This window comes from Schistocerca serialis, chromosome 8 (assembly GCF_023864345.2).
Source record: "Schistocerca serialis cubense isolate TAMUIC-IGC-003099 chromosome 8, iqSchSeri2.2, whole genome shotgun sequence".
Lineage (NCBI taxonomy): Eukaryota > Metazoa > Arthropoda > Insecta > Orthoptera > Acrididae > Schistocerca > Schistocerca serialis.
In genome coordinates, this window is record NC_064645.1 from 374,427,388 (window position 1) to 374,441,271 (window position 13,884).

Sequence of the window (13,884 nt, forward strand, 5' to 3'; positions counted from 1 at the left end):
CTAACTAACCTAAGGACATCACATACATCCATGCCCGAGGCAGGATTCGAGCCTGCGACCACAGCAGTCGCGCAGTTCCGGACTGAGCGCCTAGCACCGCTCGGCCACCGCGGCCGGAAATATTCTACTCCTGGGCAATGATACACGAAAGTCAATTTTGTGTTATGTTTTTACTTCGTTTTCATTTGTTTTCTGACAATTCCATTAAGTGGACGAGTTTGTGATCCCAGCCTCAAAGTCAATGTTGTGTTACGTAATTAATAACGTTGTGTTTCAGTGAATGGTACAATGTTACATTTTTGATTAGGTCTTTAGGAGAGGAAATGAATTACCGAATAAAAAATGCAGGGTGCCATTTAAAAAAGTCATACCGTTGCTCATAACTTTGTAAAAGAATAAATAAATAAATAAAAAGCAAGAAACGAAGGTAATCATGCTGATCAATATACCCCTGACAGCTGAAGAACGTTTGCTTGAATCATTATGTAATTTTCACCTGGAAAAACAGTTATTTATGGTGGTCAAAATAAATTGGACACCTATATAAGAAGATGTAGTGAAACGTCCTCTTTGAAAAATTGTACAGGACTGTCCTTAAACTGACATACAATATTTTTAGCGCAACGCAATCTGACTTTCAAAAATCCCTACAAAAGAATGGCCCTGACTAATATTAACCTATACGTTTCACAAATCACTTACCTCACAAAAATCTTGGTTACTCGAACTACTGCAATACAGCGAGCACCACTACTGCCAGCTAAATAAAAGATTCAAACTACGGAAGGCACTAACTACTGATAGGGATAGTTAGCAAATGAAAGATATTAATAGAGAACAAACAATGTATTTACCTTAATAGTCAGAATATATATAGCAGTTCATGACAAATTACAAAACACCGCCATCTCTCTCCCCACATCCACCACTGCTGGCGGCTCACCTCCAACTGCGCAACGCTACGCGCTGTTCACAGCCAGCTGCCTAACACTACAATGGCGAGTACTACAACAATGCAAAGCAGCCACAGACTGCCTGTGATTTTCATACAGAGGTGGCGTTACCAATAAGAAACCTCAACAGCCTACTTACAGTAGGAATAGAAATGAGTCTGAACACCACCAATAAAGACGGCGGTTTGTAGCTCAACGCAGCGTAGGGGGCGGGGGGAGGGGGGGTGGGGACGGCCGAAGGACGAAAACGTCACTATATTTAGCGACGAGGCCCACGAGAAGGACAGGCTGTAACGCGTACGTCACATCACGTGAGACAGCAGGTCTTGAGAATGCCAGCAGTGGCTTCCGGCGGGGCGTGAGTAACTATTTCAGACCGTTTGAATAATTCTTGGCTGAGTGTCTAAATACCTGGAAGTTCTCGATACCACACGAAAAAATTAAGACCTTTAGTGAGTATCTTTTTAATTAAGTACTGATTTCTCGTGGGTACTGCACAGAGCCGAGAACTGGCGAAGATTGGCGGACAAGCCGACCAGCGTGACGTCGGATGTTCGTTTCAGGGCTCGTGCATCTCGTTGGCCCAGATTTGGCGAGAAAGCGAGCTCGAGTGACGTCACAGCCATCAACGCGGCCTTATAACGGCGAGGCCACGGCGACACGGAAGTCATTTACCACATGACAATAGCAGAGAAGCGTTCGGTCGACAGCTCGTGGGATTTTAAACACCTGGCGTGGCTGGAACCCGGAGAGGGTTTTGTTGAGCTATGACCTGCTTGTGATCAGCAACTAAAGAAGTTACTGCAAATAAGGAAAAAGAGGCCGAACTTCCCATCCAGTAACTTTAAGCCTCCGTCTAAGTGGTAAAAGCAGCCAGCAGCAACTGCATATTGTTTTGTACAAATACACGAGATACCAACAAATCGTTTGTAATACATATAGCGACATAGTACGTGTAACGTCATAGTAGCCCTCTGCGCAGTATTTGACAGATATGGCGCGAGCAGCTTTCTTACCCGTCTAGCAGCATCTCTCCCCTGTTTTTGACCCAGTAGTTGATGGTGTTGGGGAAGGCTTCCACGTAGCACTCAAGCTGCACGTCGGTTCCCAGGGGGGCTCCAAGCAGCTGGTTGGGGACCTTCACCGAGGGAGCAACTGGAACAGAGGAAAACAACCAGTATCATTAAACCGGGTGCATAAAACTACAGACAGTCATATACAGGGATGTTAATTTATTTTTCAGTGTTCTTCCATCAGTCTGATGAGGAATCCCTTGTGTGGGAGGTTCCAAGTTCAACCTTTCGTAAACTTGTCTGTCGTGGAGCTTACTGTATAAATGGTTACCCGGTAAAGTGTAGGTGCAGATAGTACGATAACATGTTTCACAAGTACTGCAAAAAGAAACATCGAGGGGTTTAATTCTACCAGCTGTTCCATGTGGTATGAACTGCAATATCACACACATTTCATGAGCGATAGGTTTCTCTGAAGGAGTATGATTTTTATACACAGACCAGCAAAAGCAAGTTATTTTGATCAGCTGTTGACAAAAGCAATACCCATTCCATACTTGTAGTCCTATTACGCCCATTTTCCCGCTCTTGCTTTAGGCGTGGCGGCTTTTGAGACTCCGTGTGCAGGCTACTAATTAGAAATTCACCTACCTCAGAACGGCGTATGCTCGATGTTCCTTCACTCGGCAACGTAGATAATTACAAGATGATGTAAAAGCAGCGTTGATAAAAAAACACCATCTAATATCTACAATTACTGACGCCGCGCAACTCTAGTAATGAAATAAACTTCTGTAGAAAAACTGTCAATAAAAAAATTTATCGGTCGGTAAGATAATGGATTTTCTTGTGGAAAATAATGGCCGAAATTTCCACGCAAAAATGTTTTTTTGTTTTTATAACAATTGAAACGGTACTATTCAGTCCACGTTCAAACTATTGGTTATTTTCGTCAAGTTCACAATTCATACACTAATTTCGCACGCACAGCCGCCAGAAATCTGTCCATATCCGACCCGAGTTAAGCAACGTTTCCACAGTCATTAATTCCACCACTAACATGATTATTACATTCGGTCCCTCTGGTGGATTTCAGAAAAGAAATTGCTCGTCAAAAATGCTCTGTGGTTGAATACTGAAACATGCCACGTGGATATTAAGAAGGCCAAATTTTCACACGCGAATATCATTCCAACAAAAACAGTTCTAAAACACCCAAACTTCACAAAACTGTCCGTAACTCCATCAGCGATAGTAAAGACACGTATCAAAAGCGAGGAACTGAATTGTTCCTTCATTTTACACATTATTTTGACTCGCACTAGTAACATGTTCAAAGCTAGCAAGCGACTCCCTTCTTGTGGCCTAAATCCCAGTATAACTATCAGGTAATGAGCGGGAACCATCTCAATTCTGATTGGTTGACCATACTCGCTGCCATTCAGAATGCTCGCATTTACGTCAATCTGACATGCAAATGTTAAAGTAATGTTTAATAAACGATAACGAAAAGGCAATAAATCTGGAAACATCTTTTAGATACAGATGATACTCCAGCTGACTTTTTGGCTGCTCTGTTACAATAGCAATCACACCTGGACACACGTCATCAGCAAACTGGGTAAATTCCGTATGAACATTTTCCCCCGCCAGGCTTGTGTTAACTCTAGCAGGTTACTTAAGACTGTATATAACGCAACATTAAAGTTTGCCGAATGTCCCACGTACACTCTCTCATTCACTCACATATACTTCCACAACAATCTTAGACATCAATAATAATTTTGTCTGATTTTTGTATCACGAAACAAAAACTAATTAAAGTTCAATATGAAAATCTCAATTAATTAATTCTGCACATTGAGAGTTCTGTTTACGTTTTTAGACGATACCAAAGGATAAACTATTATATTTCCCAAGTGAATTCAGTTTTTTAATTGTTGGTTTTTGACTTTTTAGCAATTTTTTCTATCTCTGAAATTAAGATGGTTATAGATTGTTATAAATCTGAAATATGGATACAATCTTCTCCTGAATGTCAAAAGGTAGTATACCGATTTTGAAAGTGATTGCATAATATTTAATATCATTTATTTAGGTTCTTATACGTGGTGAATGTACGGTCGCTAAGAAGTGACAGAGGAGCCATTCTCACGCTGCCGTAGTAGAAAGTGTACTCGACTCATTAGCAAAGACACAAATGGCGGTTTCTTTCACAGCCTCCGGCTCCAATACTGCGAGCTGTATAAGAACGTTTGTTATCGCGCATTAACTCGCGACGTCACATGCTGTCTGTGAGCTAAGTTTTCGTTTCTGCCCCTACAAATCACACACACGAGTAAGAGCAGAGCACCTCCTACTTCTAGTAACAAAGTAAATAACTTTCCAGCCACTTTACCATGCAGATTAAGAGTTGGCATAATTGTACACGAATTGAAAAGAAATTCCTTGCTGAACGATGCAGTAAGTGTGTTTATCTCATCTACAAACTGTCGGGTCGATTCCGCAATTTATCGTGCAAGTGAAGTTGACGTTTTCTGTGAAATTTCGTTAACTTCCTTCGTCAAGTTATGTAGCACTGTTTCAAGTTATTCAGCCATTCACTGCTTCCGTTGAAATCTATGTTGCGTGCAGTTTGATGTGCGTAACGTAGTAGGTCATTGTCATGCACATCCTGTAAATTGTATTTAGCATCCTTCAAACGCGCAAGCGCCACTTTTTGTAACAAGTTCGCCTTGTTCTACTTTAAAACTCCGTAGTTTTTCTTATGCACCAAAGGGCCACATTGGAGCGGAATTATTCGAAATCTGTTCGTAGTTGTTTTTTACAATGCTGCGGATGATCTTATATATACGTATTTATTTTTAGTACCCGTTCTTTGGACTACGTTTCACTGTCTGACAAGGATGATGGACTTTATGGTTAGATACCTGTCTCAGTACCACTTTCACTTGTTAAGCACATATCGTAGTTATTGTGCTCCTAATGTACATTGTCCGCATAGTCGAGCGTACACAACATCACTCATTCCACAACGCTAATATTTCACCTGCCACTTCTTTCTTACTCTGTGAAATTCCGTGGGTTCCTTTTTGACGAAATGTCAACTTTTGTAAACTGCTGTTATAGATATAATGTAATGTTTGTTTATCGTGGCCATTGTTCTGCTTTGTTTCAACACTACTACCATTGTAGCACTGTTGTAAGTTACTCGTCGACTAAGCAGTTCAACTATGATCCGTATCTTCATGCTGTGTGCACCATTGGATACCTCCAGTCCCGTTCCCTGTTGACATTGGCAGCCTATATTGTGGTTGCATGGTAGACAATATGTGGGGCATCGAATACCGTAAACATCATGGGTCTTTTGCGGCCTGCACTCAAGGAGTTCCTTGTAAGAAAGTTCACTCAACAGCTTAGCCTCAGTTTATATTTAAACACTGGTGACGAAATATAAAACACGCGAAGGCTACCATGCATATTGTGACAACGTAGATTTTCAGGGCGTATCAAATACTGATGATTTTCACGGGTTTGCAGCCGGGTTCCATCGTCCTAACGACAACACGATATTTCGGCGGACCATCTGGCCGCCATCTTCAGGTGAGATTGAGTGCACAATCACGCCGGAAGTGAAGAGACCTCAGATTTTTTTTTTTTACTTTATTGTTATTTTAAAACCTGTACAACTCAGGTAGGCTGGCAGCGGCACACTACGCCGCTCTTCAGCCATAGCGTTTTACGATAGTATAAGAAATGGTGAATGACAATGAACAAAGTGACGGGCAAAAGAGAGAGGTCACAGAGACACAAAAAACACGGAGTCGTTCACATGTGACGATAACAACACTGAAAACACGTTGGCACGGCGCACAAAACACTGATGAGTCCGACGGTACAAGTGAACGTAGGAGTGGGACGGCGGACACCAAAAACACTATTCGACGTCACACACACGAGACACAGAAGGCGACGATCTCCGGCGAAGACCTCAGATTCGGCGGCTCCTTTATACCGCGGGTACTGGCCGTTGCGCGTGCGCGAGCAACGGAAGAGCTACCCTCTGTGAGGCGAAGAACTGCAGCGGCGCCAGCGGTGAAAACTGTCAAAAGCGAGGAATTGCAAAATTAAAATGCAGCCGGTCGGAAACCAGACGATTGTTGTTTTATCTGTGATAAAATAGGATTCCACATCTTGCTTAAAGGAAAACATTTATCTCTGTTAATAATATCATCACACAGACGTATTTCAATTGATTCTTACAATACACAATCCCAGTAACGGGAAGCCGAGGCAATAATTTTTCTCTTTGAACGACATATTGTGCCCTTCATTACGACAGTGTCCAGGTCTCTTCACTTCCGGCGTGATTGTGCACTCAATCTCACCTGAAGATGGCGGCCAGATGGTCCGCCGAAATATCGTGTTCTCGTCAGGACGATGGAACCCGGCTGCAAACCCGTGAAAACCATCAGTACCATGCATAGTCCTTGCGCTGCATTTACCCAAACTGACAACTTCCGGTAGAGCGTAAACTTTGCTGGAATCAATACCCATTAAAATTTATGGCACTCCATATAATACACTTCAAGAACATACTGCTGCAGAATTTACAGGCAGTCTAAAAACTGAGTCCCACATCGACACATCACTCAAGCACTGGAGCGGCACGGTACAGCGCTATACAAGCAACGGAAATGCTCACCAAAATAATTCTTTTCTCGATAAATTGGCTAGGTGAGATAATAGACGCACATTCCCGGCAGAGGCAGTTGGCATTAAATCGCATGAAAGTCAGAGTAAGGCGTTCTACCAGCCACAACCACACAGCACATGCCAATAACCATTCACGTCACTCGGTGTACGATTAACAGTGGCTAACCGGCCAAATTCCACTCTCACCACCACACGTCACCTTACAATCAGTATGGCGGCTCACTTGCTGCTGTCTGGTAGAGCCGCCAAAACTGAAGAGTGGCCCGCCTTGTCATGGAATTGTTTACTCGGCGTCAGAGCGTTATGAAGGCGGAGGACGTTACTAGAAAGGTGTGCTGTTGCTGTTGAAATTTCCAAGTCCGGTAATGTACTTCATTTCCGTGTATATATCTGTCTCTTAATGATTAACTAGAAAATTGAAGAAATTTGATGTTATACAGAGATTACTAACGATGTCTTACCCCCATGTGCTAGTGAAAGGTGGTGTAATAGCTTTTAAGTTTCCTTTAATTTACCTCTATGGTCACAAACTGGTTTCGATCTATAATGACCATCATCGGATCTGCAGCAAAAAATGGGAAAAACATACTCGCAGATTGTCTACACCTTAGAAACAAGACATAGGCCATACTGAAAAGTACTACTGACTAATATATGTGTGGTGTCACTGCCAGACACCACACTTGCTAGGTGGTAGCCTTTAAATCGGCCGCGGTCCGTTAGTATACGTCAAACCCGCGTTCGCCACGGTCAGTGATTGCAGACCGAGCGCCACCACACGGCAGGTCTAGAGAGACTTACTAGCACTCGCCCCAGTTGTACAGCTGACGTTCATAGCAATGGTTCACTGACAAATACGCTCTCATTTGCCGAGACGATAGTTAGCATAACCTTCAGCTACGTCATTTGCTACGACCTAGCAAGGCGCCATTACCAGTGTATATTGAAATGGAAATTATGTACAGTCAACAGAGATGTATACCGATTGTGGATTAAAGTTAAGTATTCTACCAGTACCTCCTGTTTTTGCTAGTCTTATTTCTCTGACCTGTTCCAGACCTCACGCCAGTCTGCCTGTAAATAAACGCGTGCATTTCGGCCTCCTCTAGCAACACGGTGTTGGCTCTTCTGCCAACACTTCACATGGCGCCAAGGATTTTGTGTTTGTTGATAGACTGATTTCATTGTGTCATGGCTTCGCCACAATCTCCAGGTGTACTGTCCGAATTTTATCGCTTGCAGAATCAGCAGACGCAGGCCTTATTGGATGCCCTTGGACAGCTCGTCCAGGGTCAACGTGCACTGCAAAACGATGCGGCAGCCGCTGCTCCACCGCTACCGCAGCCACAACATGCTGTTGCACCACCTTTTCGTCCTTTTGATGCGGCACTGGAAAGCTGGACGGAGTGGTCACGCCAATTTGGATTCTATCTCGCCGCCTACAGAATTCAAGGTAATGAGCGGCAGCCTCACTTATTATCGTGTATCGGCGTCCAGACGTACCGAGTGATAGTGAAATTGTTTCCCCGGCGTGACGTAGCAACTCTGTCATACGAAGAAATTTTGTCTGCATTAGATGCATATTTCAAAGAATCAGTCAATGTCGTTGCAAAAAGGTATACTTTCTTTCGTACAAAACGTACGGCAGGTCAGACTAATCGGGAGTGGGTTGCAACTTTGCAAGGCCTTACTAGGGATTGTGCTTTTGAGTGTGAATGTGGACTCCCTTATTCAGATACTATGGTGCGTGATGCAATTGCACAGAACGTTTCTGATGTTCGTATAAGGGAACAGATTTTGAAACTAGTCAATCCCTCCCTTCAACAGGTGATTGACATATTGGATAGGCAAGACACACTTGACTTTGCTCAGGAATCGTTTGAAACTTCGCCAGCCGTGTGTCACATTAACCGGCCCGCCGGGCGAGCTGCACGAAACAGTAAACAGCGTTCGCGCCCGTCTGCGCAGCTGCCGCCAAGCCCTCCGCTAAGTGTGCCGCGCAAGCAGGCAAATGCAGTGCTAAAATCATGCCCGCGGAGTGCTACTAGACATTCGCGTGAGAATTGCCCGTCACGCCAAGCTATTTGCTTTTTCTGTAATAGAAACGGACATGTTCAGAGTGTTTGCCAGAAAAAGCTCAGATCGGACACTCCCAACCATTCCAGGCCCTTTGCTTCGCGCCGGAATCGAACCAAGAATACTCAGGCTCGTGAACCTTCGCCCATGGACATTCATGTAGTTAATTCCACTCCGTCCAGTGCCACTTTCTCTAACAGTGACTGTGTTCGTCCCGCAAATAGTGTGCGTCGACATCGCCGGAAATCGCGGCAAGTCGCAAGTGTTTCAGTACCAGTGTCTGTTCACGCTGCACGAGACAGTCGCTCTGGTCAGCAGGACAATAAACTTTTTGTAGACTGGGACATTAATGGCAACGTGGTCCCATTCCAGCTTGATACCAGAGCTGCTGTTTCATTGATCAATAAAGACACGTACCAACAGCTGGGCAAACCTCCGTTGCGTGCCGCAAATGTTACGTTAAATAGTTATTCCGGTCAGAATATCCCTGTTTTAGGACAGTGCAGCCTTCTTGCAACATACAAGGGACAAACAAAACTTGTGTCTTTTTACGTCCTTCGTTCTTCTTCTGCAGTAAACTTGTTTGGTTTAGATTTATTTCAGTTGTTTAACTTGTCTATAGTCAATCAGGTCCTATCAGTGAACCAGACTGTGCCTTCAGCCAGTGTTTCTCGTCTATGTGAAGAATTTGCAGACATTTTTGCACCGGGCCTTGGTTGCGCTAAGAACTATAAAGCACATTTGGAACTGAAAGTAAACGCGCAACCGAAATTTTTCAGAGCACGCAATGTTCCCCACGCATTGCGTGATGAGGTCGCAAAAACATTACACGATTTGGAATCACAAGGTGTAATTGAACGTGTGCCGGCTTCTCTCTGGGCATCACCCTTGGTAATTTTGCCAAAACCTTCCAGAAAATTGAGACTTTGTGTGGACTTCAAAGCTACCGTGAATCCACAACTAGTGATTGCAACTTTTCCTTTACCCCGCCCGGAAGATCTTTTTGACAAACTGTGCCCGGGTAAATATTTTTCGAAGTTGGACCTCGCAGATGCGTACTTGCAAATACCAGTGGACGACGAATCCCAGCGCGTCCTGGTGGTTAACACGCATCTTGGTTTGTATCGATTCAAAAGACTGCCATTCGGGTGTGCATCCGCTCCTGCATTGTTTCAGCAATATCTGCAAACTGTTTGTGCCTCGGTCCCTACTGCAGCAAACTATCAGGACGATATTGTGATCTCCAGAAAGATGGAAGAAGAACATTTAGCCAATCTCAGGACATTATTTCAGGTCTTGCGACAAAATGGTCTTCACTTGCGGAAGGACAAATGTCTGTTTTTTGCTCGTGACTTACCCTATTTGGGACATGTAATCAATGCACAAGGCATACATCTCAGTCCCGAGCACCTCCATGCCATACAAGACTTGACTTCGCAGCAGAATTTGAAGCAGCTACAGAGTGTGCTGGGAAAAATTAACTATTATCATCGCTATGTGCGCCACGCCCCTTCCATTTCAGCTCCGCTTCATCGCTTACGCCGTAAAGGTGTTCCGTTCGTCTGGACGACGGAATGCGAACGCGCCTTTCGCCAGTTGAAATCGGCGTTGCTGTCAAGTACTTGCCTTACGCCATTCGATCCCCGGAAACCCCTTTTGCTGATGGTAGATGCATCGGATTTCGCGATCGGTGCTGTGCTTGCGCACAAAGATGGATCGCAAGATCGCCCTATTGCCTTTGCGTCCAAATTGCTCTCGTCTGCGCAAAGAAATTATTCACAGATAGAGAAAGAAGCTTTGGCTCTCGTATTTGGTGTTACTAAGTTTCATGATTTCTTGTATGGTCGTCACTTTACCATCATCACAGACCACAAACCTTTGACATCGCTTTTTCATCCGAACAAGCCTGTACGTCCACGTACAGCGCAGAAATTCATTCGCTGGTCTATTTTCCTCTCGCAGTACCGCTACGATATCTTGTATCGGTCCACTACTCAGCACGGAAACGCCGATGCGTAGTCCCGTTTGCCTGTTGCTGAGGATCGAGCATTCGATTCTTCCGAACTTGCTTGCATGTTCATTGATAGGGAAACAGATGACGTGGTCGAATCGTTTCCGATTGATTTTCGTCGTGTAGCTACAGCCACTGCTGCTGACCCTGTCCTTGCTACCGTTATGCGTTTTGTTGCCACGCAATGGCCCTTGTCAAAGTCACGAATCGAGGATCCGTTGGTTCGCCGATTTTTTCCTCACAAGGAGAGACTTTTTGTTCGACGTGGTGTTTAGCTGTTGCGTTCTGATAATGATCAGTCCAGGGTCGTGGTCCCACGTTCGTTACAGTCCTCTGTCTTACGGCTTCTTCACCAAGGACATTTGGGTATAGTGCGAACGAAACAACTTGCTCGTCAGCACTGTACTTGGTTCGGAATCGATGCTGCGATTACGAATATGTGATGGCGTGTGCCGAACAACACTCCGCACCACCGCGGAAATTCTTTGCATGGCCAAAAGCCACTTCCCCTTGGCAACGCTTACACATCGATTTTGCTGGTCTATTCTGGAATGCTCGATGGTTGGTTGTCGTCGATTCTTTCAGTAATTTTCCTTTTGTTGTCCGGATGTCTTCCACGACGTCGTCTGCCACCATCCAAGCGTTATCTGCTATCTTTTGCATTGAAGGTCTTCCACAGACTATTGTTTCCGACAATGGCCCACAATTCATGTCCGCCGAATTTCAGTCATTCTGCAAGGCCAATGGTATTCAACATCTGACATCCGCGACGTTTTCGCCTCAGTCAAACGGTGCCGCTGAACGATTGGTCCGGACTTTCAAGTCACAGATGTTGAAGTTGAAAGAGTCGCATTCTCGGGTGGAGGCGTTATTGCTCTATTTGTCCTCTCAGCCCCGAGATGGTCGCTCGCCGGCTGAGTTGCTCCACGGTCGTCCTCATCGAACCTTGATGTCTTTGCTACATCCGCCGCATCAGGTTCCAGTGCAGCGGCAGCCACCTGCTTTTGCTCCAGGCGACGTTGTATACTATCGCAACTATCGAGGTTCACGGCGTTGGCTCGCAGGGCGCATTTTTCGCCGCCTCGGCCGCGCTATGTATCTGGTTTTGGGGGCCACTGGTGGGGTGCGTCGGCATCTCAATCAGCTGCGCCTCTGTCGTCGCAAGGGTTCTGCCGCCCCCCGTCTGCTTTCAGCGACGGTGCTGTCCGGTCAGCGCCCTGGGGACCCATCTACTGGCTCGCCTTATCCCCAGGTGTTACCGGCGCTGCCTTCCATTTTGCCCCATGGCGACGCGCCGCCGCCGCCGCCTGTTCTCCCGCCGGCGCCGCCCGCAGTGGACGCTTCGCTGCAACCGGGCGCCTCCCTGGGTCACGCGCCGCCGATCGCTTCCCGTGACCAGCTGTCCTCCGACAAGGAACTCTTGCCCGCTCCGGACCAGATGTCGTCTTCGCCCGTCGGGTACCCCGACGCGATGGAGGTCGACCATTCGGCCCCTCCTGTCTCTCTACGGGCGCATACACCGCATGTTGGCATGCACCCTGGACTCGGTTTTCAGGCGTTTCCTAGCTCCCCTCGGACCGAATGGCCGGGTGCGGGTGGCACAGCCTCGCCTGTTGTTAGGCTCCCCACCTCGTCGCATACGTCAACATGGGGTCCTCCCCACGGCGGGCGGAAGCCTTATAACACAACCGTACGCCGATTTGCGGGGGAGGAATGTGGTGTCACCGCCAGACACCACACTTGCTAGGTGGTAGCCTTCAAATCGGCCGCGGTCCGTTAGTATACGTCGGACCCGCGTGTCGCCACTGTCAGTGATTGCAGACCGAGCGCCACCACACGGCCGGTCTAGAGAGACTTACTAGCACTCGCCCCAGTTGTACAGCCAACGTTCATAGCAATGGTTCACTGACAAATACGCTCTCATTTGCCGAGACGATAGTTAGCATAGCCTTCAGCTACGTCATTTGCTACGACCTAGCAAGGCGCCATTACCAGTGTATATTGAAATGGAAATTATGTACACTAAAGAGAGATGTACACCGATTGTGGATTAAAGTTAAGTATTCTACCAGTACCTCCTGTTTTTGCTAGTCTTATATCTCTGACCTGTTCCAGACCTCACGCCAGTCTGCGTGTAAATAAACGCGTGCATTTCGGCCTCCTCTAGCAACACGGTGTTGGCTCCTCTGCTAACACTTCAATATGCATTTGTGCGCCTTAAGCCGGCTGGGTTGGCCGAGCGGTTCTAGGAACTACAGTCTGGAACTGCGCGACCGCTACGGTCGCAGGTTCGAATCCTCCCTCGGGAATGGATGTGTGTGATGTCCTTAGGTTAGTTATTAGTTAGGTTGAAGTAGTTCTAAGTTCTAGGGGACTGATGACCTCAGAAGATAACTCCCATAGTTCTCAGAGCCATTTGAACCATTTTTTTGTGCGCTTCAAGTATGAACAGGCATACCTGTTCTTTAAAAACAAAATCGTACTGTACTGCAGCCATAGTGGCATCGTCAAATGTTAAATGCAGAATCAGCACCAGCATCGTCAAATATACACTGCTGGCCGTTAAAATTTCTACACCAAGAAGAAATGCAGATGATAAATGGGTATCCATTTGACAAATATATCATACTGCAACTGACATGTGATTACATTTTCACGCAATTTGGGTGCATAGATCCTGAGAAATCAGTACCCATAACCACCACCTCTGGCCGTAATAACGGCCGTGATACGCCTGGGCATTGAGTCAAACAGAGCTTGGATAGTGTGTACAGGTACAGCTGCCCATGCAGTTTCAACGCGTTACCACAGGTCATCAAGAGTAGTGACTGGCGTATTGTGACGAGCCAGTTGCTCGGCCACCATTGAACAGGCGTTTTTAATTGGTGAGAGTTCTGGAGAATGTGCTGGCCAGGGCAACAGTCGAACATTCCTGTATCCAGAAAGGCCCGTACAAGACGTGAAACACGCGGTCGTGCATTGTCGTGCTGCAATGTAGGGTTTTGCAGGGATCGAATGAAGGGTAGAGCCACGGGTCCTAACACATCTGAAATGTAACGTCCAGTGTTCAAAGTGCCGTCAATGAGAACAAGAGGTGACCAAGACGTGTAACCAA

At 46.0% G+C, this 13,884-nt stretch overlaps 1 protein-coding gene across 1 annotated transcript in view; it reads right to left on the reverse strand.

The window, feature by feature from the left end:
• The window catches only part of LOC126417023 (lachesin-like), a 275,941-nt gene that overhangs the window by 49,166 nt on the left and 212,891 nt on the right, over positions 1-13,884 (reverse strand). Inside the window, exon 6 of the mRNA XM_050084913.1 lies at positions 1,970-2,108. Within this exon, the coding sequence (XP_049940870.1) occupies positions 1,970-2,108 (139 nt within the window). The remainder of the gene's footprint in view (positions 1-1,969; positions 2,109-13,884) is intronic.